Genomic DNA, 25631 nt, shown 5'->3' on the forward strand with positions numbered 1-25631 from the left:
AGCTCAAGACCCAAAAGAGAAATTAGGTGTTTGCCCGGAACCCAAACTAGTGAAAATAGGCTAGCAGATCTACAAGCTCACAACGCGTCGCTTCATGCCACGTTGCGAGCTTTATAGATCTCCTATTTTCACTACTAAATAGTATATATATATATATATATATATATATAATACCTTTTTAAGTAGGAAACGAAAAAAAAGGGGATATTCAGTCGCGTCCCATAAAAATTGGTCTGTGACCCAAACATGAGTCCCCACCCACTGTTTGGGAAACGAAAGTGCTGTAATCTCTCTGTCTCCCCGTTTCTCTTTCAAATTCCCTCTCACTCTGTTTCTGCCTCTCTCTCTCTCTCTCTCTCTCTCTCTCTCTCTCTCTCTCTCTCTCTCTGTCTCCAGCTGATGAGCGCTGTAATTTATACTGTCAGTCCATGGAGACAGGCGATGTTGTGTCCATGAAAAGAATGGTGCATGATGGGACGCCATGCTCCTACAAAGACCCGTACAGCGTGTGTGTCACAGGAGACTGTGAGGTGGGTAATAGAAGACCTGAAGCCAATTCTACAAATGTATTCTAGATCCCAACAGTATTCTGAAAAAAACATGTTTTTTTCAGAATATGATATGTATTTAGCCGCAGACCCCTATCTCAAATTATTTTGTTCCAGGGACTCCCAGAAGCAAAGAATAGAGTTAAAAATGTTCGCTATAAACAATATATATTCAAAGATTTGCACACATTTTCACGATTTTTCAAAAATAGCAGATCTACAAGCTCAGATCTATGAACTTGTAGATCAAAATACATCAAAATGGTACTTAAGTACAGTGCTTAGTTACTTTCCACCACTGGTAATAGTGACAGAGAGAGAATGAGAGAGGGAGAGAGAGAAAACTGAGATGAGTATATTTTCAATAGTTTTCACTTTCCCATGTTGGTACAATGGTATTGATTGATTGATTGTGGTGATAGTACAGCAAAGAGCACATTAGCACTTCACAACATACAGGTTTCAAGGGTACAGTATAGCTCATTTTATAAACGAAGGCATTTCGTTGAGTCAAATGCAGAGGATGAATTTTCCCTCGGGGACAATAAAGTGCAACTGAACTTTGTTACTCATGTTGCATTGCAGCATGTGGGCTGTGACTACCAGATAGCGTCAGACAAGCAGGAAGACAGGTGTGGAATATGCGGAGGGGACAACAGCAGCTGTAAGATCATCAAGGGAAACTTCACACGCAGCACCAAGAAACAAGGTACAGTAATACACACATGCACGCACTCGTCCACACCACACACACACACACACACACACAAAGTCAAATTCTTGTATTCACTGGACTTGTTAGATGATATACCGTAACTGTGATCCAGACTAGTTACTGGTTTATTAGTGTTGCGTAGCCAGACAACTATTCCACAATCTCCGAATGCTATATAGAGTCTGGAATTACACTCTCCCCCCGAAATCCGAAGAAGGAAGCTGTCATCTGTTTGTCATTTCCGTTCACCAAATTATATTTTAAAATTACTTTACATTTAATTTTTTAATTTCCATTTCTGCTAAGCAGCAAGATATATATTCTTCGATGATTTTGATTTATATTAGGATACATTTGCGCGACTGTAAAGACAAAACGGAAGTGGGAAGGAGGCTTCACATTGCGCTTTACCTCTTGATCATCAACAGAGCTTCCGTGCTCCAGACTGTATGACCGGAAGCATTTAAAAATTGTGGGAGGCAACAGTCTGGCCATGCAAGACTACTGGTATATAGTTTTTACTGTGTTTTTCTAGGCTTCCTGAAGATCCTTGAGATTCCCAAAGGAGCCAGACACCTGCTGATCCAGGAGTTCAAAGGAACGCCGCACATTCTGGGTAAGAGGAAGTACATCACATACTATGTGAAAGCACAGGTGTCACAAATAAGGAAGGCTAAATGTGAATTCCCCCTCAATTATTCAGAGGTTTAACTAGAAGAGACAATATACATCAAATGAAAACAAAATGAATCGTGTCCCACACGATAACCAAGTAAAGATGATAAATTGCTCAGTACGAATTTAGAATTTGTGGGGATTTTTTGGTAAATCTTTTGAAATAATAATAATTATAAACAAAATGTAGGAAACAAAAAATAAACCTGCAACCCATAAAAAATGGTCCGCGACCCAAACATGGGTCCCGACCCACTATTTGGGAAACAGTGCAGTAGACAACAACCAAAGCTATTTCATTGACAACATTGCAAAGTACCGCGAAACAAGAGACCTACTGCTGGGATGAGCTCTAGATTGAACTGAAATGTATCCAAAATTTTCATCAATGAAACCTGATTAATTTTCCATCGTTAATAAACTGCCATGATGTTGATGTGGAAAGGGGACTGTTTTCTAGTTGTTGTTTTTTCTCCTGTATTAGCGGTGAAGGACCAGGAGACGCGACATGTGTTTCTCAACGATGAAAATGATTTCCCAGAAACCCGTGTGGTGATAGAGAAGGGTGTGGAATGGGAATACCATAATGATGATGACCGGGAGTCCATTCAGACCACCGGACCATTAAAATATGGGGTTGTGGTCATGGTAATGCTAATAAATTAGACGTTACTTGTTCAAATGTTTTATTTTTTTGTTGCTTATATTTGTTTTTTTCTTGACCACAAATGATAAGAATGTTATTTAGATAGCATGTTGTTTAGACAGATGCTAAGTTCGATGTTAACCAGGTATCCTAGTTTTTCCGAGGCACTACAATGTTCTCTTTGCACTCTACTTATGTGACTTATTTGCCTTGTTTGTTGACAAGGGTTCAGGCTTACTGTGATTTCACACACGCAAGTCACTATGGATAAGAGTCTGCTAAAATGCCTGAATTGTAATGTGTAAATGACTATTATTAACCAGGTACAATATGGCATTGTGGTCATGATAAGATACTAAATGGATAACTAGCCAATACGTGATTGATGATTGATTAACCAGGTGCAATATGGAGTTGTGTGAGCGAGTGTCAGGTCTAACTACAGCAGCTGTAGATCAAAAAAGGTTTGTGTCAATTTAGACCCATACAGTATGAGTTAGAGACAAAACTTAGTCTTTGCATGTTTTAACCCATTAAAACCGGGAAAGCATCTGTGTTATTTTAGATTTTACAATCATTTTAACCATAACTTATACTTTGGCTATTCAAAAATAGCAGATATACAAGCTCATAGCGCGTCACTTCATGCCACACTATTTCTGAAAACTGTTAGGATTCTTGAAGTTTCTTTTTTAGAATCGGCCTCTTAATGGGGGTGAATGCATCTCCCCTCTGTTAGATCCGTCCTGAAGGTGACGCTAAGGTGACACTGTCCTACAAGTACATCATTCACAAGGAACTGTACTCGTCCATAGAGACCAACCTGCTGCCTGACATGACCTTCTACGAATGGGCGCTGAAGAAATGGTCCATCTGCTCCAAACCCTGTGGAGGAGGTAGGAGAGACACAGTATTTACACCCTGATGAATATTACATCGTCGCTGTCGGGTGGAAACTTTGTATGTCCAAAACTGTTACTTTTTGGGGGGCTTTTCTGCCTTTATTGATAGTATGCAGTGTGGAAGAGAGAGGCGGCGAAAGACACGCAGGAAAGGTCGTCGGGATCGGGATTCAAACCTTCGAGCATTAGAGCCTATATGTGGTTTACTCCTGGACCGCTAGGGCAGCGGACGCCCCAAAACTGTTACTTTTAAGGAAATGGAAAAAATAACCTATGTTCCATTTTCTTCCAATGTTATTATTTAGTCACAAACTCTTGTTAATACTTTTCATTAGTTTAATATTAATAAAACCCACAACATTGGCGAGTTGTGAGCTTGCAGATCGGCTATTTTTGGTACTTTTCTATGACACTGCATTCATTTACGGGAAAACGTTAAAAGTTGAAATATGGAGGTACAAGGTTTCTGCCTGACAGCGACGATATTCAAAAACACACGCACACACACATACTACTTAAACACAATCCTTTGTTATATTTATGCATCTATGCATATGGCTGAAAAACTGATCCAGGGTGGGAGATGAGAAGGGAGGTGTAATTGCATCTTCTAGCAGAGTGTATGTATGCTTCTTATTTCCCAATCAAAACTGATGGATTGATTGATTGCAAAACGTATACTGCCAAAAGTTGTCCTACAGGATGGAGATAATGGCAATTTAATGGTAGTTAGATTAGCTTGCTTGCTTGTGAGTACCGAGGCCAGTAATGATTAAATGACAGTGTGAAGGTAAGTGTTTTTTAATCCTAGTTTCATAATTAAAACAGTGCCCACCTAGCCTGATTATCAGACTGAAGCTGCGTGGAGCTTCAGTCTGACGTTGGCTCCAGTGTAAGCGATTACAAGGGGGAGGGGATTAGAATTTCCCTAAACCAATCCTAAGGGATCCCCACCTCCGACTCTCATTGGACAATACATTTTGTACCGAATGAATCCAAGGTTCACATTTACAACACCAGACCAAGAGGCAGTCCACTCAGAGAGTAGGCGGGGTCTATGGTCTGGAACCAGGCTAGTGCCCACCTCCATGATTGACACCATTCACTGTAACCGAACTGGGACTGGGGAGGTTCTGCTTTTCATTACAAAATGGATTCAGAACGTCGGAAGATGCAACGTTGATTGATTGAAATAAAACCATTTGGCACGTACAAAATGGCACGTTTCAACTCTGAGGGCAAATGGCATGTGCACGTGCCTGAGAGAAACAGAGATAGTGAATGAGAGAAAGAGAGGGAGAGAGACTACTTAAAGAATGACAGGAGAATAGGGAGACAGACTTGTCAGGAATCATATCAATTTTACATGTACAGTTGGTGATCCGCTTTGTTCTGTCTTGTACAGGACACATTAAAATCCTTACTGTCCCTACGGGACCCTTACAGGTTCCATTTGTACACTTTTTGAAGTTAAATGAACACTGAGGATTTTACTGTGTTTGTTCTGTCTTGTTACCAGGGAAACAGTACACACGTTTTGGCTGCAGGCGGAAAGCTGATGGGAAGATGGTCACTCGCACTCTCTGCATGGACATCAACAAGCCCAGGGCCATCAGCAGAAACTGCAACATGCAACCCTGCACGCAACCTGAGTACGCAATGCACTGCACGCGCGCGCGCGCACACACACACACACACACACACACACACACACACACACACACACACACACACACACACACACACACACACACACACACTGCACTTCTACATTTGTTCCATTTGATCAAATGTTTTATCATAGGAGGAAACATGAGAAGAATGTTTTTTGGGAGAATTTCGTGAATCTGACCCCTCACGTAGTAGGATGTAGGATTTCAGGATCTGTTAAATAACGTTAGAGACTAGAATCATGACAGTATTTTGAACACAGACCTAGGATTTGTAGACATGTCACTCACTTCCTCTCCTCCCTCTCTTTTCTCTCATTTCACTCTGTGCCTCTCTCTCTCTCTCTCTGACCACCACCCCCACCCCCTCTTCCTATCTCTTCTCTTTCCCGCTTAGCTGGCAGACAGGTGAGTGGGGGGAGTGCAGTGCCTCTTGTGGACAGACGGGGTATCAGGCTCGTTGGGTGGGGTGCCAGCAGCCTCAGCCCAGCGGGGAGCAGCGTTCTATCAACAGTAAGATGTGTAACGATGACAGACCAGAAGGCAAGAGGCCATGCAACAGAATCCTCTGTCCTGCAGTCTGGAGAGCCGGGCCCTGGTCCCAGGTAAGGACTTCATACAGACTATAGTAATACTACTAATAATAATAGTAGTAGTAGTATTCATATAGTGCACTTCTGACGCACTTCTGAATAGTGTTATCCTCCTATAATTCTACAAAGCTCTGTGCGTGTGGTGTGTGTGTGTGTGTGTGTGTGTGTGTGTGTGTGTGTGTGTGTGTGTGTGTGTGTGTGTGTGTGTGTGTGTGTGTGTGTGTGTGTGTGTGTGTGTGTGTGTGTGTGTGTGTGTGTGTGTGTGTGTGTGTGTGTGTGTGTGTGTGTGTGTGTCTCAGTGCTCAGTAAGCTGTGGGAACGGCACCCAGGAGCGTCAGGTTCAGTGTAACAGTCCAGACAACTCAGTGGGGCTCTGCAGAGAAACCAAACCCATCGTAACCCGCACCTGCCAACTCATGCCCTGCAACGGTGAGAAGAATAACAACGGTTACTGCTATTTGATGGGCACAACATTATAACCACATGGACCCTAGTGTCCCTATTCTATGGAGAACATTTGCTGAAAATCTATAAGCTCACAAATTGTAGATTGTCTATTGTAGGCGAAGAGATTCAGTCTAGAGAGAAATACTAGCAGACCTAGTATAGAGCCCTGGGGTACTCTTGTCATACCACTACTTGATCTAACTGGCTGGTCTAATTGGACTAACTGTGGTGTCTGTGGTTTCCCCCTGCAGGTGACCAGCGGAACTCCATCATCCAATGGCTCTCCAGATCCAATCCTCAGTTCCCAGCTCCCAAGATCTCCTCCAGTAAACAACACCTCCCCTCCTCCTCTTCTTCCTCTTCTCTCGTCTTCATGCCTCCGTCCTGCGGCTGGATTCGAACCCTGTCTCTTTTGCTGGCTGTTGACTGTCTCCTTCACTTCTGAATCTGCAGACTTCTCCACAACAAACTGTTGTGTGTCTCCCTTTAACATCACTGCTTATACTTTTCTGATCACTTTGCATCGCTGCTAACCTCTTTCCATAGATAAACCTTTTAGGGTTTTCTGGGGTGTAACCTAGGCAATACCAACTCTTAAAGGAGGTGTAAGTGATATTTTTGTCCAAATAAGTGTTAAATAGCTCTATATTCTGATACTAAGTATTGCTATACAGTGTTTGTTCAGTAACAGGGGTCTCTCCATCTCTTTAGTAAACAGAAAATACCAGGTTAGGATACCAATTCATCCAATGAGAAGAGTGAATTCATACAGGACACTGTAATGGACACGAGTGGTATTGAAAGTGATGAAACAAAACAAAATAATTAGCAGACAATTGGAAATGGAATACTATAAAATTTAAAGGGATATTTCACTTTCAAAAAAACATTTGGTCATTTTATCGTCTACTCAGGCCTTTGTGAACCCCCCAGACAGTTTTTAAGTTGCTCAATTCAGTATTTAGATACTGAATCGAAACTGTCTGGGGGGTTCACAAAAGCCTGAGTAGACGATAAAATGACCAAAAGTTTTTACCAGGTGCTCGAAGAGCGCCTGAGTCTAAGAATCGTCAGAGCAGAGGTCGACATATTACAGATTTGCATTAGACATATTTTCGACACATTTGCGTCATTGGCTGTCCTGGCTGTCCTTCACTCCTTGAAGCCAATGGCCACACGAATGGGGAGACGGCCCGCCCCCCACAGTAACAGCCCTCCGCTCTCCGCTCCCCTCATTCACACTGCAACAGTTGCAGAGCAGACAGTGCAAGTTGTACTGCAGCCTCAGGCTAACACAGTTAGCCTAAATGCTAGCGTGCTTCATTAGACCTAGTTTGGCTATTAAGTTATTATTTGGCCATGTTCACACTGACTTCAATCTTCGCTATTGTTGGGAAGACCTGTGTGGTGTCTAAAAATGTTGCCACCACTTATATAAAAAACATTATTAGCGTTTCGCGTCGCAAATTATGTTGCCAGGTTTGGCGAGAGAAATAAGCATTCCGAAAAACAAGTAATCAGGTCTATGAAAACAAACACACACACACACACACACACACACACACACACACACACACACACACACACACACACACACACACACACACAGCACCTGGTAGAATATGACTTCAAGTCATTTTCTTTCTTGTTTTGAAAGTGAAATATCCCTTTAAGATGATAAATTATCTTTGTGGGGTTCTTTTTCCTGATTGGATACAATTGGTATCCCGATAGTGACTATTTATTTTCTGTTTACTAAAGAGGTGGAGAGATGTGGAGACCCCTGTTACTGACAGACTGACACTTTCTAACAACGAGTGCATTTATTTATTTTTACAAAATGTTTCACTTACACCCCCTTTAATACCTGTTATCATACTGTACAGTTATCCAGGCATTCAGGAAACAGCCAAATAAGTTAAAGTTGCTTTGCCTTTATCCATGAGAGGCTAATGAGCATGTAAGCACATGAGTAACCGGCAGGGCCGGCCGCTGCCATAAGCAACATAAGCGGTCGCTTAGGGCCACAACCACTAGGGGGCCACAAAAAAAATCTTGCTTAGGGCCACGAAAATCCTAGGGCCGGCCCTGGTAACCGGAAGAGTGGGAACCTCAATGTTAAATCGGCATTTTTTCCCGAAATGTAAAAAAATAAAGAATTTGGAAAATGTTTTGAAGTAAATATGATTTGAACTTGCTTGAACATTTGACATTTAAGGACTAATATGTCTACAATTGCTATAAATTGCAAAAATAATTTAAAAAACTGTGGCTAGCCAGTCATTAGGGGCATAAAAAAGAAGTTCACGGGTACATTTAGGTCTGATAATTATGTACCGTGCATCTTCAAATCATGTGTACAAATCATGTCCACTTTACATTACATTAGATTTCCAAATTCTTCTTTTTTTACATTTTGGAAAAAATAGCCAATTTAACATTGAGGTGCCCAGTGCCCACAATGTTTAAGTGTCCACTCTTCCTGTGAAGCTTTACATTAGCTTACATGCCAGTATAGCCTCTTATGACTAAATACATGAAAACTTGTAAGCAAACATATAATATTAGCTCACATGCTAGTATCACTGCACAGTAAAAATCCTCAGTGTTCATTACAAACTGTAGGCCAAAGTGGATTTTCTTTTTTAAATAAGTGTTAAATGTATCTATATTAGGAATAGGAAATATTGCTAGTTTTTGTTCAGTAACAGGGGTCTCCCTATCTCTACAGCTCCTTAGTAAACAGAAAATCCATTTTCAGGTCAGGATACCAATTTCATAGGAGAGGGAACTAACTCATACAGGATAAACAAGTCAAATTGGAAGGGATGGACCGAATGAGCAGACAAAATTGGAACTGGAACAGTTCAACAATTGAAGCTGAGAAATGGGTACCCTTTCCAGATGAAATTGGCAACCAACCTAAAAATGTATTTTATATTTACAGTACTAAAGAGATGGTCAGACCTCTGTTACTGAACAAAAACTCTATATAGCAACGATACTATAAAAAATATAGAGCTTTTCTTAACAAAGAACTTACACCACCTTTAAATGATATGTTAAAATGTTTGTGCTATTAATGATATCTGATGGAGAAAAGAAAATGTGTTTGGATGTGTAAGTGAGGAACAAAAGTGTTATGATCCGAACCATGGTTATAGTTAAGAGACTGGTGGGTGGTGTTGGGGTGAGAATGCTTAAATAACTATTCCAAACAAAGGTAGAACATAGAATTGTGATCTCATAGCCTCAGGAGTATACAGTACCAGGTTGCAAAAATAGACCTTTTTCATGGCAGCCATATAGAGCGTCGCAGTTCCCGCCCACTTCCAGTTGCCGGAAGTAAATACTCAATGCATTTTTCCCATTGACTTTTCCGAAAATATTTATATAAATTAATTTAAGCCTAGAATCAAGCTATCCAGGATTCTGGTGAATCATGACCATAAAACGTTTGATTCTGTGAAAAAACTTTTTTGAAAACGGCAAAACAAAGGGTATTTATTAAACATAGTATATCATATCATTAAATATAAAATTTTAAAAATCACAGAAAAAAAGGTTTTATGGTCATGATTCACCAGAATCCTGGATGGCTTGATTCTAGGCTTAAATTCATTGATATAAATATTTTTGGAAAAGTCAATGGGAAAAATGCATTGAGTATTTACTTCCGGCACCCGGATTCTGCGCAACTGCGATGCTCTATTCACTTAGTATGGTAACACAGGTGTTGCCAATTATACTAATTGGGGTTACAGTATACCAATTAAGGTTCCCTTCCATTTAGTGTAGCAGAGCTTTACCAGAGAGCCAACATGCACAATAGCAGCACCCTGACTCTGTTAGGCCTGAATACAACACACATTCTTGACACATAGAAGGTATCAGACGCTCGTTTCGCTCGAGTCAATTAACGCGGTGGGCGTCAGGTGAGCGCGCCATCATAGCCTGTTATTTTGGAGCATCCATGTGGGACACAGACCACCAAAATAAACCAAGAGAAGAGAAAGAGAGTACACACCGAAGTGAACAGAATAGAAAAGTGCAAGTGTGTGTTACAGGATCTCCATCTTTCCATTCTGGTTGACGCGGTTGAATTTATCTGTAATTGCGTTGCAATTATGGTGAACAAGCGGCCTCACATGACGTCAGGGCCTTCACGCTGCTGTGAAACAGGTCTATTGCATCAAAAGGGCAAATAACACATTGGCCCACAAATCTGTTGGATTCACTGGCTACAGAAGCTGATAGGAAGTGGCTCCGCACCCACATTGTAAATATTGGTCATTGGACAAAGGACAAAGAATTTGTTTGAAGAAAAGAAAAACATATTTTGTGCCATGAACATTTTACATCGCTTCTGCCTTTAAACTGGACATGGTGTGTTTAAGACTCATAACCAGAACCTCCGCTTCATCATTGTAAAAGCGGGGTGTCTAAAGTAAACAGCTTGTCGAAGGAATTGCACTATTATTTGTTTAATGGATGGATGGACTGACAGACATCTACAGTAAATGTTGTATTGACTCGTTCTTTCTGGAAGGTTTCTGTATAATCATTTCAAAGCTAAATGACAAAAAAAAAGGGAAAACTCATCCATAGTTGGAAATATGATTTTGTTTTTTGCTTTTGATGTTCCAAAGAAAATAGCTGGGGGGGAAACATCTATGCTAGCTGATCAAAGTGTCATTACTTAGGGTGCAGTGTCAGGTGTATCATGTGAATAGAGACGGAGAGAAAAGTCTAGCATGGTAGCTTTGCATGGTTAACCAATCATCAGGATGTGATTTACAGTACAACTCTTGCGCTATTAAACTGGTGGAGACTCTTTGAGTCCATGCCCAATATTTGGTAGGAGGATTCTCTCATATTCTACCACTCCCTCATGTCGACGCACATAGATCTTGATGACCTACGTGTACCTCTTTCCCATGTTGGGAACAAATAGGACATGCCACATGCATTTCATCCTGGTAGGCCTACCATGTCCCGTCTACATACTGTACCTACCCACATACCTCTACACTTGTCTTTACCTTATATCACATTCCTCTTCTGCACATACTGTATAACACAAGTAGCTTTTGTCACTTTACTTCAGACCATTTTTCAAATTCTTAATGGTTTATATTTAGGATGGAAATTGCCAATTTAATGTTGAGGTGCCTACAGTGTGTTAGATGCCCACTCTTCCTGTATCCCTATCGTGCCCACACAAATGCTTAATTTATACTCATTCATATTCAATAGCAGATGCCATAAGCAAATCTGTAAATATGCTATTTCCGGCACACGACAATGGCACGCAAAGAAGTGTACATCACATCAGGCTTTAGTCTTTTGTAAGAGCCACCACATCCTAACCAGCAATTCTTTGACCTTACCATTCATCTCAGATAACATGGCTGCCACTAAGAATTGCAGTGTAAATGATCGCAATAATAGAATAACTGAGCAAATGAACTTCCGGTTTCCTGTTGAACCAAGGCTACTACAGTAGCAATGCTGCTTCCACCTTTGTCTTTTTGTCCTGCTCTGCTGTTGTCTGCTGGTCTGTATGGATGTCAGGTTTGCCTAACTTTAAATCTCCACAGATTATATATTTTATATAAAATATATTTTACTTTTATTTTGTTTCCAAGACGGTAAGACCACACAATAGTAAAAAGGTGAAACATTGTGTATGCTGTCATTTATGTAAGACTACTGTTTTTCACAAAGTTAGTGCCGTTAAAAAGACATGCTGAACTTTTTAAATTCTAAACTTATTCACCAGATATTGGGCTCATCTCTTAATTGAAAGACTCAGTGAAACCCATGTATAAGCGCCCTGCTAGCCAGTTCACTTCAAACTAGTAGTACCCACTGGTTTTAAAAGCCCAACCAGTGATATAAAAATGGGTAGCCCACCACCAATTTATTTTAAATAGCAGTGGAGAGAGACATGTATTTATACTCTAGGTTATTGACTCAGGCATTGACTAACCTCTAGAACAGATACTTTATTTTTAAACAGTATTTTCTGTATGTTGGGGCTGTAATAGATTTGTTTGTATTGGTAATGTTGGTGAATGGGTGAGAATACCTAATATGTTCAAAACAATCCTGGATTGAGCCTTTAACCACTTAAGTGATATATTATACTTGTACGGCAAATAGCTAAAATAGCTAATCCATAAACTCGCAACATATCGCATCGCTACACGTTGTGATCTTGTAAATAGCTATTTTCCCTATTGTTGAAACATTTTTAAAAGAAATTGAAAACTTCTGAAGATTTGCCCAAAACAGGGACTTTCACCCTCTTCTGAGACGCTTTGATTGATCACACAGAATGGATGACAGGTGCCTTCCTTGTGTCATTTGTAGGGCAGCGTTGCCGTGGTGATCAATCAGTATTCTGTCGTATGGAGGTGCTGAGTCGGTATTGCCACATCGCCGGCTACAAACAGATGTGCTGCAAGTCCTGCAGTATGGGAAACTTCACCACTGCACCAAGCATCACCATGGCAACGGAGCCATGGAGCAGGTAACTCAAAAGAGGTTTCTCTACACTCATCTGATGTCAAATCCTCAGTGTTAACCACTTAAGCCCTGTTTTATACTTCGACTATTCAAAAATAACCGATCTATGAGCTTGTAGGTTGCAGATTTACTATTTTCCTATATTAAAATATATTACATTGGCTAATGGGAGGGCTGGCTGGCCGGCGGGCGGACCATGGCCACGTCACTCTGATTCAGACATAGCCATAAACAGACCTGATACGCCCAAATTTAGGCAGGACTAAATCTAAACCATCTTTTTAATGGTGAAAACTAGTGTTTGTAAAGTACTAGTTCTTACACACTGCTTCAATAGCAGGTTAGTCATGGATGATGGGCAGGCATTAATGCATATTCTAATCCAGATGAAAAGAAGTTGTAGATAAATAAATAATTCTGATCTGTCCTCTCCTTCTAGACCATGGACCTCCACCACAGAACCAAGCACCATGTGGACCTCTAGGACCATGTCGCCACCCTCCAGCTACACTGCTAGCCCACTGCCTACCGACCCGGGGAGCACTACTGACTTTGTCTATGTAGAGTATGAAGATTATGATGAATACTCAGTCAGAGAGGGAACCATGACCCCTTGGACCACTTCCGATATCCCCACTAGTACTGCCACTCCTACCACCATGGCTACTACGACAGCTACAAGTACTACTACTGCTACTAGTACTACTACTGCCACTCCTACCACTGTGGCTACTACGACTCCTGCTACTACTACTACTGCCACTACTACCACGGCTCCTACATCTACTAGACCTACTACTGGCAGTACGATGACAATGACTTCTACCACCACTCGAAGATCCACTACGAGGCGACCGAGGAGAACGGCTTCACCCCACTTGTTCAGGAAGAAATTTACATCAACTACAAGGCCCCCTGCTGCTGTAACCATGGTAACCACAAGCCCCCCACCGTCAACAGCCAGGACCAATGCTATCAGGTGGTTCCACACTACCCGGCCGTTGTTTGGGGGCCGCGTTGATGACATCATCAGAGAGGGACCGACCACTACTACGACAGTCGTGTACAAAAACAAGCTGAGAAGGCGTAAAACTAAGATTAAAGAGGCAAAGCCTACGTCCGCCGCCCCATGGCCTCCCACGCCCACTTCCTTCCCCAGTGAGAGAGAGGAGAAGAAAGAGAACAACTCGGTGGACGAGGTCCCGTATCGGATCGTGGGACTGGACAGCGAGATCTCCAGGGGTCTCCAGAACCATTTTGTGCCCCGGATGCCTCCGTTCCGCGAGCGAACTCAAAACAAGCGCATCCAAGAGCTTCTGAACGAGAAGCGCAGAAAGGATCTGCTCCAGAGAACTAGTAGGACGAAAGACCTGCCGGCGAGAGCTCGCAAAGCTGTGAGGACATATGGAGGACATTGAGACACACAAAGCAGACATACACAAGGACATAAATACATGTATGTCAAATGAATAACTTAGACCAGGGGTCTTCAACAGGGGGTCCGGGACCCAAGGGGGTCAGAATTAAGTCAATTTGACAAATCTTTGCGTGATAGGATTCTTTTTTACATTGACCACTTGAACCCTAACATCCCTATTCTGAGGGGAACATTAGCCAAAAATATCACATCTGCAAGCTCACAACGCCTCGCATTGCGAGGGTTTGTGAGCTTGTAGATCTGCTATTGCTATTTCCAGCAAAGTTGCGGGTGCGGGTTAAGTGGTTAATTGTATGAAAATACACATTAACATGAATCCAACACAACACTACACTATGGTAGTGTTGAAGTCTATGAAATCTATGAAAAAGTTGAATGAACGAATGAATGAACACAATTTTACACAATATGTAGTGGGGATCCCTGCTTCATCTTACTCTCAGCTATGGGGTCCTTGGCCTGAAAAATGTTGAAGACCCCTGACTTAGACACATCAAACGCACTTAGTCACATACACATGCTCGCACACACCAGGCACACTCAGTTGCTAGCACCTTCGAATGCACACATGCAGCTTGTTTCTATGGCTCGCCCACTTGTCCCCAAATGCACTCTAAAGAAAGGGATGGACTGCAGAGTCAGTCAATGCAGACATAAATGTCCAATAATTATTTCCTTTCTATTCCCAGGATTTAGAGATAACGGATTCCCCACAATCTAGAGCTAGATTTAATTGAATCTAGAGTCAGCATGTCCCCCTTAAGCTGGGGGTCAATAACCTACCAGACAATCATGATGATTTTGAATGTTGAGATAATTTATGGAATGTGGAATTCTTTCTTTTTGTTATACACAATCTTTCAATTCTTGATTTAGTAATGTTTTTTGGCTAAAAGTTTAAAAAATAATTAAAAAAAATTACTAAATCAAAAATTGTCATTCTCTGTCCAGGCCTATTATCTTCCTACAAAGTGCCTCTGGCACTGGCTACAAGTAGACATTGAATTGTGTAGGGAAGTCAATGGCTGAAAAAATTGGAAACCACTGTTCTAGAATGTAATTATGTTTGAGTCAGACAGCAAAACCTTGTTCAGAACCACAGGAGGTTGGTCAAGACAAGAGGATTATCACAGGTTACAATTTGTGATTGTTTTGTTCAGGTTATGTTATGGTATAATAAAACCATAACCAAATTCTACTGAGAATGTGGACAGCTTCAGTCTCTAATTCTATACAACAGTATGTGTGAATAAAATAAAAAATAGCACTTAGTTCAAGTGAATTTCTACTAGTTATACGGTTTACACTTTTCAAATCAATGTGTGTGATTTTTTAAAACACACATTTTACACAATGTTTAGTACAACTCAGATCCCCTATGCTACATCCAGCAGAACCATTTCTACTTTTACTGGTTTTAAATCACAACCAAAATGATAACTAAAATCAAAAATGTGATCATTAAACACTTTTTGTTTTTCTTTTAAATATCATTTAATTGATAAAATAATCTCTCTGTCCCACAATTCAATATGCGTTTATGCAACACAGAAGGATGATCATGTTTCTGGAATTTCTGTTGACTTTGCAAAAATATTGAAATATACCATGTCAAGCTTAACTCACACAGCACAAAGCAACTGCTTCTGTACAGAACACTGCCATCACGCAATACTGTATTTATTTTTGAAAAAATTGCCACTGTCTTTTACTTTTTTTACAAAGACAAAACTGGTAAACAGGCCAGAATCCTTATGTTTGTCACACTTCATGCACGAGGCTTCTCCTAGCTATCTCGCCCTTCCTGCATTACCACAGTCACCACATATTACACAAAATGTCTTTTTTTTTATGTCGGTATGTATGTTTTTGTTTTGAGAAAAAAAAGTCTGGAGAGTTTTGATAATTTAATAAATCTGCATTTGAATAAAAGCGATTGTGTTTTCTGTATCGTGTTAACAGTAGTGTGTCAGGAAGTGTGAGTGGTAGCACATGCTTGTTTTATTCCTCCCATTTGTTTCCCATTTCTACTTTTACTGGTTTTAAATCACAACCAAAATGATAACTAAAATCAAAAATGTTTCTTGGTCCCTCCCTGTCAATCTCCTAACTCAGTTAATTCAATTCCAACCATTCAATACTGGACTCTCACACCTGCAAACCATTCTGCTAATCCATCTAAACTCTGCTGTTCAGTTTGTTCCTTGCCAGATCGCAATCTCTGTTATCCTGTGTAGTTCCTCATCTTGTGCATGTATCTGCTTGGATTTTCATCTGCAGGTTTGAACTCTTTTTGTTCATTCAAACTCTTTCAAGACAACATGGCATTGCACAAGCAATTGTGAGCTGATTATTTGAAGAATGAAATGTTCATTATGGTGCTATAGTGTGTGGACATTTTATAAACAGAAAGGGCATATTCTTACATTCATACGGTTGTGTCCAGACTCTGTGCATCTCTTGGCTGTCTTCAACTCATCTACACCCATATTTTAGACTCCCGGCCTGTTGTGGTTGTAGATAGAGGCCATGCAGCAGGACTAATAGCCATATAAGGGGACCCTTGATTTTGATTTGCTGTCGTGACATCCTCTGCCAGCTCTGTGGAAACAAGTGAAACACAAAATACAAAGCTTAACATAAAGTGTTGCACAAACAAGCATGTTTTGAACATCCTGTAAGGAAAGGATATATTGTTTCATATCAACCTACCTAGATTAAAGACGATACTGAATAAATGTTAATTTACAATATTATGAAAGAAAAATCTCCTGGATGCACTGGGACGGACCATCAGTGATGAAACAGGACCTGTAATGAAAGGGGATACTTACCCAGTTAATACTAAGTAAAAACACTAGCATGCAGACAACCTCCTCTTCATCTTTCTATTCCCTTCATTTTGTCCCTCTTCATCTTCTTGTTTCCTTTTCTCTTCTTCATCTTCATCTTGTTTTCTCATTTACAACATTTATAATACAGATAAAACCAGTAAAAAACAAACGTCATACCTCCGCCAGACTCGGAGGCCGATTAGAGATGCCATACAGCCACCTGTTTCGGAGGCCGATTTGACACGCCATATCACCACCTGTTTTGGAGGCCGATTTGACACGCCATACCGCCTCGGAGGCCGATTTGAGACGCCATACCTTGTTCTTGTTTCCACTTCGCTTCTTCTCTTCTTCATCTTGTTTCCTAATATACAACATAAAAAAAACGTCATACCACCGGCAGACTCGGAGGCCGATTTGAGACGTCATACCGCCACCTGTTTCGGAGGCCGATTTGACACGCCATACCGCCTCGGAGGCCGATTTGAGGCGCCATACCACCACCTGAATTGGAGGCCTATTTGACACGCCACACCAACACCTGACTTGAAGGCCGATTTGGGAAATGGTGCATTTATATAGCGCTTTCACCAAAGCGCTTCACATAGATTGTGCATTACATTCACACACATTCATAGACAGATGGCGGAGGAAACCATGCAAGGCACCAACCTGCTCATCGGGAGCAATTAGGGATTCAGGGTCTTGCTCAAGGACACTTCGACGCTACTTACCCAGTTAATACTTACGTAAAAAAACAAGCATGCACACAACCTCCTCTTCATTCTGTCCCTCTTCATCTTCTTCTTTCCACTTCTCTTCTTCAACTTCATCTTGTTTCCTCATTTACAACGTTTATCATACAGATAAAACCAGTAAAACAAACGTCATACCTCGAACAGACTCGAGGCCGATTTGACACGCCATACCGCCTCGGAGGCCGATTTGAGAGGCCATACCGCTGCCTGACTCGGAGGACGATTTGAGACGTCATACATATTCTTCTTCTCTTCATCTTCAACTACTTCTCTTCATCTCCTCGTTTCCTCTTCTCTTCTTCATTTTCATCTTGTTTCCTCATTTACAACATTTATAATACAGATAATACCAGTAAAACACAATTATGATACAGATTAAACACAGATAATAGTCTGGGAAGGATCATCAGTGATGATACAGGACCTGTAAGGAAAGGGGATTTTTGTTCATACTTACCCAGTTAATACTTACGTGAAAAAACAAGCACGCACAAAACCTCCGCTGCATCTTTGAAGTCTCTTCATTTTGTCCCTCTTCATCTTCTCGTGTCCTCTTCTCTTCTTCAGCTTCATCTTCTTTCCTAATTTAAAACATTTATAATACAGATAACGCCAGTAAAACAACATTATGATACAGATTAAGCTCATATAAAACAAATAATGAACATAAAAACCATAGAAAATAAATGAACATTTACAATATTATGTAGGAAACAGCTCCTGCATGGATGCATTGGGATGGATCATCAGTGATGATACAGGACCAGAACGCATACAACCCTCTTCATCTTCTCATGTCCTCTTCTCTTCTTCGTCTTCATTTTGTTTCCTCATTTAGAACATTTAAAAAAAACGTCGTACCGCCGACACACTCGGAGGCCAATTTGAGACGCCATACCGATACCGCTGCCTGACTCGGAAGCCGATTCAGTACCTTCACCTGACATAGGCCTACAATGGTATGTGCTGCAGGGCTGTATGTGTCTTATCTTTCTTGACTCTGATCATAGTGAGTGTGTCCCCTTTGAATAGGAAAAAGAATGGACTCTTCACTTGTTTCATTTTTTTTATAAACAATTTGAAAATGTATTATTTAATGGAAGTAAAGGTGAGATGTTTCTATTAGTATTTGTCCTGCCTGGAGATTCAATCTCCAAAGTAAAAAGTTTTGCATCACGTGACGTGTGCACATTTGTGTTGCATGTCAGCATACCTGGTTGTGGTAATTGTAAGGATGGCCAGTAGAGGTCTCTGTAAAACTATTATATCCTGCTCAAAAAGAGAGAGAAAGAAGCGCTGCAGGGATCAATTCAAGTGGCTCTGATATAGGTGCTCTTTAGTGACACAGGTTAGCCTGGTAAACCCCCCTCCCTCCGGAAATGTCATTTGCATTTGATTTCAGAAACAAATGTGTCTCGCAAGCTTCTTCCATTTCACGGTGTCAGGTTAGACACAGGTAGGATCATATAAACAAAAGAGGATTTCCAAAGAAGTGCTGCTTGCCAAAAAGGTGTGAAATGCAGACTTCCAAAGAAAAGAATTCCAAGGCACTCCATCTCACGTGAAAAAATTTATGAACTTATTTAGAGCAAGGCAAATAAGTATGACCAACGCGTCACAAGCAGCACTCCTCTTTTGTTTATAATTATTTCCTGCTGTTGCAAACCCAGAAGTGCACCTTCAGGAAGACTGTTTCCTTCTAGTGCTTTTTAAAGTTGGGTCATTGTCGTCTTGGATGCCTCTTGCAATGTGTAAATCATAATGACACAACTTGTTATATAGCCTATGCAGTGAAGTGTGCAGCCTTACTCATTAGCGGGACCTGTGATAGTTGCTTTATTTACTGTGTGTGTGTGTGTGTGTGTGTGTGTGTGTGTGTGTGTGTGTGTGTGTGTGTGTGTGTGTGTGTTTGTGTGTGTTAGGGCTGAAAAGACCTTGATACAAAATATTTTTGTTTGAGCAGCCCTGCATTTCTTTTTTTAACTCTTAATGTTCTTTTCAAAATAAATCTATTCTTTATTGTCTTGGCGTGTTTAGATATTGGGCCTCAGTCGTATGGTTTGTGTGTGAATCATGTTGTGATCTCTGTGTCCTCCAGGCCTTTCATCTTGATCCAGGAGACTGAATTCAGAGGCCATCTCTAATGCCAGCCAGGCTAAAGAGGTATAGAGCTATGTCACAGCTATGTCACATTGGACTTATTCCCACAGGTGATATCACACAAACTAACCTTAAAGTTACGTAGACATTCACCTGTGAGGCTGTATGTGAGAAGGCAAATGTCCCGGCTTGGTAGAACGGTGGACCTGACAGGAAGCGGACTTGCCGTTCATTGGTGCTCCCATGGGTTAAGTCAATCTAATGTTTGATTCAGCCCAAACTGCTCAATATGAGAGTGGATCAGGTCATTGTCTGGCAAAGCCACGTTGAGCGAGTGGGCGTGTTGATGATGTTTCTATTGTCTAGGGGAGAGGAGCATCCCTTAGATTAATTCACTGAAAAACTGTTCATTCATTTGGCAGTTTGTATTAGTGTTTGAGTTGGAAATATTCAAAGATTCTAACTAACGTGATCATTGGCTCATATGCAAAATATTGTTAAAACACAAACAACGCCTCTTTCATACCGTAGTATATATTGTAGATAACTTAATATTCATTACAGACACTCCCTGCCCACTCATCTGTACATATTGACCAATGTTATTTGTCCAGCTTGGAAATTGGGTTCTAGCTCGTTCAATGGTAGGAAAGAGGAGTTTTAACATTTAATGTTACTTCATTTAATGAAGTTCGATCTCTTTACCATAGTTATTAGTAGTCTTCGTGTATTTATTTTTATGAACAAAATGTACATCTCATTCTGTATTCCCGTATCCCCCCTTTGCACGCTTACTATAAACATTTGAGCATGTGAAATACACGTACAATTTCAATGACGGTTTGATTGATCTTTATTTACATAGTCCTTGACGGTTTGTTGTTCATTGGTGCATCAATGGGAGTCAATGCGTGTCAAACAGTTAAATTCATATTCATATTTCAGATTTTATCTGTCATATTCTGTGGAAGGAAATTCATTTTAAAAAAGTTCACATTTCATCTTCCCATGTCTTCCTCATGCTGTTAACCACTTAAACCCTATATGCTAGGTTGCCTGGGGTCCCCCAGGGGTCTATACTGTACTTGGCCCCCTCCTTTTTTCCAACTGAACCTAATCTCTTCGCAGAAGTTTGCCTATTATGACATGACCAGTAGAGGGAGGCTAGGGTTCATGTGGTTAAATGGGAGGTGTTAATGCAGGCGTCTACCCAGTCACCACCCCCTCCTCGAACCAAACAGATTATTTACATGGACAGTCTCCTGTTGTGTGCCACATGTGTGAAAGCCAAGGACAACACCGGGTGGACAATGTCCCGACCTGATTCCCTGAGTTCATGTATGAAAGAGACTACACAGTGAATATGATGTTCATCTCATATATTTATCCCTATATCTTATCTATACTTTCTCATCTTTCCCTTTGTCTCCTTACACTATTATTTGACACTGGAGGTCATTGCAGTGTGTGTGTGTGTGTGTGTGTGTGTGTGTGTGTGTGTGTGTGTGTGTGTGTGTGTGTGTGTGTGTGTGTGTGTGTGTGTGTGTGTGTGTGTGTGTGTGTGTGTGTGTGTGTGTGTGTGTGTGTGTGTGTGTGTGTGTGTCACACAATTCACACACACATTCACTCACTGACGGCAAAGAAAACCATGCAAGGCACCAACCTACTCATCGGCAGCAGTTAGGGGGCCAGTGTCTATAATACATGACAAATGTGTGCGTATGAATGCGTGAATGAATATTTCTCATTAACACCTCCTTACCCGCTCTCCACCCAACCCCATCCCATCAGATGCGACTCTGAACGAGGCGGCTCAGATCCTGCGTCTGCTGCATATCATCGAGGAGTTGCGTGATCATCAGACCAGGAGCAACGAGGCCATAGTGGCCGTTCAGGCCATCATTGCCGCACCGAAGACAGACCACCGGCTGGGCAAGGTCGGCAGATGAGAAGAGGAGAGGTCATATGGAGTGGAGGTAGGACGTTCGAAGAGAAGAAATAAAAACAAATTTAAAAATATGTTTTGATTTCAAGATAGTCAATCTCGGGTCGGAATTAAGCACATAAACCCTAGCTTAACCCTAATTTGGCATGAACATTTGGTGAAAATAGCAGATCTGCACGTTGTGAGCTTATAAATAGGCTATTTTCAGCCAAGAGACTTGGTGTAGAGGGAAAAAAAGAGTGGACCTAGTATCGAGCCCTGGGGGGGGGGGGCAAAAATGGGACAGAGGTGCTAAACTAGACCTGATGCTTTGTTAATCCCCGGCCAACTCAATTTCGGTAGATAAGAGTGGAGAGATGACAGATGAAATGGGGAAGCCAATAATCAAGATGATGGTCTGCGGCCACTAGCTCAGATTCCAGGGGAGGGTCGCACTGACAAGGCAAGCAACTGAGTAAGAAAAGACAATTGTTTCATGTCTTCTTATATTTTCTATATTATCTTAAATGTTATTGTGCTACATATGTTTTATACAATGGGAAGGAGGGGAGTTTGTTACAGATTCTCAGTGGATAGTATCACGTAGCTAGGTGATAGGAGAGCCTACTGATAAGTGAAAACGTCTGAGGAAAGCTAAATTCTATGTAGAAGCTAAAACAGGTTGAACAGGTTGTAAACTAATCCTTATACTCATGGAACATTGTAAAAATGTTTAAGAAACATTTAAAACATGGTGACAAAAGAGGGACACCAGTGTGATTAATATGTTCCTAGCAGTGGACTCGTGGCTTTTTTTATGTGCTGTACTCAAAATCTCATGGCAGTTTGACCACAGTTTAGTTTAGCAGTATGCTGGATATTCTTAAAGACATCAAATTACTACGGATAACAGATAAACTGAAAGGCCTATCCCCTGGCGTTGTTGGTCTTAAAAACATAGTTCACATTGAAGTCAACACATGGAAATAACCATGGACATACAAATAAAATACAAACCATGTAAGAAGCACTTTGTGCGTAATTAACAAAGCAAACGAAACAACACCCCCTGACCTTTGACCCACAATTGCAAGAAAAAACTCCCAAGAAAAATCTTTGACAGTAAAGGAAAATGAATGAACCTTGAGATGGATGCCAAAAGACCCCTTTCCAGGATGTAAAGGTGCAATGATGGCCCAAAGATGCTGAATGGCCAAAACAAACAAAATAGCATAACATATTAATAATTATACACAATAGTATAACCCAATTCATGCTGTGATATAGACGTCTATTATCCAAAATGTTATTTCAGTTTATGCTGTATGAGAGTAACTTGTTAGGAAAAATCGTTTTTGGAAATCCACTTTGAATAAATGCAAAGCACATGTTTTTATTGCACAGCTCACTGCAGACTTAACCTTATTCATCAGCAGTGGCTGTGTTGATCAAAATGTTGCTCAACCTCAGCTCAGCCTAGCCAATATTCTCTACTTACCAGGTATATGGAACAGAAACCTGAATGTTAGGCTTCCTGCTCCTGAGAGTGCTGATGGAACATATGCCTACTGCTAAAAGGTTTTAGGTTGGTATGCTGGACAAGACTGTACAAGCTGTAGTTACACTAGTACACAGTGTATTTTGTAGGTAGATCACTGGCACTTGCCACAATGACTGTCCCAGGGGGGGTTTAACGACATATCCTACAAATTGCCATTAGTGATGAAAAAAAAAACAGTTTTCCTTTTCCGCAAATAATGTGTTTTTACGGCGTGGCTCTGTGTGTCCGTCCACGTGTCTGGGAAACAGCTAATCTCTGGCACAGTTGGACTGATCGGTGTGAAGTGTTGCATGCACACTCCCAATAGGCCAAGGAAGAAACTCTGCCCCAAATGTGTCAAACCTCATGGTGGTGATATAACAGGCTGCTTCAAGTTTTGGCCTATAACTCTTGAACCATAGGTCGTACAACTTTTTTTTTAAAACTTTATACCATTTAGCAGTTTCTTCAAAACACACTTTTTGCTACTACTCATTACACACATGTTGTACAAAACTCAAACAAATCAGTACATATTATCTCTGTGTTCACGTGATCAAACTGTATCTGACAGATTTTCCAGATTCCATTATAATTAGCTATGATTGGCTTTAAAAATGTGCGGGCCCTGGGTAGGCAACCCGGCCTGGTGGAGACCTGAGCTCCACGTACAGGCACCACCACACACACTTACAGTGGGAGCCGTTTGAGGGAGTAAGTAGTCAATAGAGGTGATAATTCAGAGATAACAGCTGAGTTGGCACTTGGCAGGCATTCAAGTAGTTATGACGACCATGCAGACTTACCCTGGTCATTTGTTTTCTTGTTTTTGTTTCTGAGGCTTCTTTTCTTTTCTTTTTGACTACAACGTTAAAATGTAATTTAGTTAGCATGTTATCTAGACAGATGCTACAGTAGGTTCATTGTTTACCTGGTACCCTCTAGTTTCAATGTACAGATTATTATTTTTATAGTATATTGTTTAGACTGATGCTATAGGTTCTCGGTTTACCTGTGATCCTAGTTTACTGAGGCACTTCACTGTCTCCTTGCATTTGATGAGTGGCTCTGGATAAGAGCGTCTGCTAAATGCCTATTGCATTCAGGCTGTATAGTGAGTCACTGTGTTTGTAGGGAGGGAGCACAACTTAAGTAAAGGAGTAAAGGGCTGAATATCTGTGGTGGGGAATCAGTTAGCCTACTTATAAAGCATTTGGATATGTTTGATGATTGTTCTTTTTAAGATTTTAAATTACATGTAAATGCGAGGCCTGAAATGTTATCACTGTTGTATCCTTAAGATTGCAACAGTGTTTTAACGTTTCCTCAGGCTGTTTTCTGTATATGTACGAGGCTGGGTATATACTGTACACTTTAAATATTTTTTTATTTGACATTCCAGGGAGCCCAGAAGGAATTTCACCATCATACTGTAACAACTAACATCACAATAAATAACCTTTATAATAAACGTACTGTATATATTTGTATCCATGAGCAGACTTACATGAACATGCAGAAAGGCATTCGAATTTTGACACAAGGTTATTCCTGTAGATGCCACATGGTGGAGTATTGTCTCGGTGAAATTCACATGGCTCATTTAGAAGTGTGGTTTCAAATATTGTGCAGTAGAGGAGAGATGTACAGTGTCTCCTCTGCCCAGAAGGGTTGCACATTCAAACTGCTGATGTGTAGAATCCAGTAATTTTGTGGTAAATCTTCCAAAATGGTTGAACTGTGGACTACAGTTATTGATCATGATAAGGTAACCAACCACCAATATAAATAAACACTAACACTTGCAGTTTTAATATAATAGTTATAATTGTTACATTTTCTTTCAAATATATAGGCTACAAACATTGAATGCTCATCTGTGTGCTATTATATGTACGGTATAACACCAGTATATCAGGTTTAAAATGATGGGAAGATGGTAGTAATACTGTAGTCCCTTTTCAAACAATCACAATACTGTATGCCAGGTCAGGTTAGCCTATATTAAAAATGTGTTGTGTTGGTCTGTCTTTGACTTCTAGCTACACTGACTGTCAGCCACTGTTCTGTCTATTAAGGTGCTCTTCTATTGACATCACTTATTGAACCCACAGCACTGTGGCTGGATAATAAAATAAATAAAATAAAAGACATATATATATAGTGCCTATCTCTCCTCCAAACTCTGTGCACTCCCAGACTCAGTCCACAATGCCCACGGCTGGCATTGCTTACGGAGCAGTTCCACCATTTAACGGCTTTCAATTGTGATTTGCTGACCAGTTGCTGACTTGAGTTTTTATCCTCGTG

General features: G+C 40.8%; 1 protein-coding gene across 1 annotated transcript in view; it reads left to right on the plus strand.

Moving 5' to 3' along the window:
- The window catches only part of LOC311056610 (A disintegrin and metalloproteinase with thrombospondin motifs 2-like), a 55216-nt gene extending 39125 nt beyond the window's left edge, over positions 1 to 16091 (plus strand). The window contains exons 15-25 of the mRNA XM_084073358.1: positions 397 to 530; positions 1134 to 1257; positions 1799 to 1879; positions 2423 to 2586; positions 3324 to 3480; positions 5006 to 5138; positions 5554 to 5761; positions 6049 to 6178; positions 6448 to 6522; positions 12572 to 12731; positions 13167 to 16091. Of these exons, the coding sequence (XP_083929484.1) occupies positions 397 to 530; positions 1134 to 1257; positions 1799 to 1879; positions 2423 to 2586; positions 3324 to 3480; positions 5006 to 5138; positions 5554 to 5761; positions 6049 to 6178; positions 6448 to 6522; positions 12572 to 12731; positions 13167 to 14145 (2345 nt within the window). The 3' untranslated portion in view covers positions 14146 to 16091. The remainder of the gene's footprint in view (positions 1 to 396; positions 531 to 1133; positions 1258 to 1798; positions 1880 to 2422; positions 2587 to 3323; positions 3481 to 5005; positions 5139 to 5553; positions 5762 to 6048; positions 6179 to 6447; positions 6523 to 12571; positions 12732 to 13166) is intronic.
- Positions 16092 to 25631: the final 9540 nt, after the last annotated feature.

Source organism: Gymnoscopelus microlampas, assembly GCF_963454915.1.
Source record: "Gymnoscopelus microlampas genome assembly, chromosome: 12".
Classification (NCBI taxonomy): domain Eukaryota; kingdom Metazoa; phylum Chordata; class Actinopteri; order Myctophiformes; family Myctophidae; genus Gymnoscopelus; species Gymnoscopelus microlampas.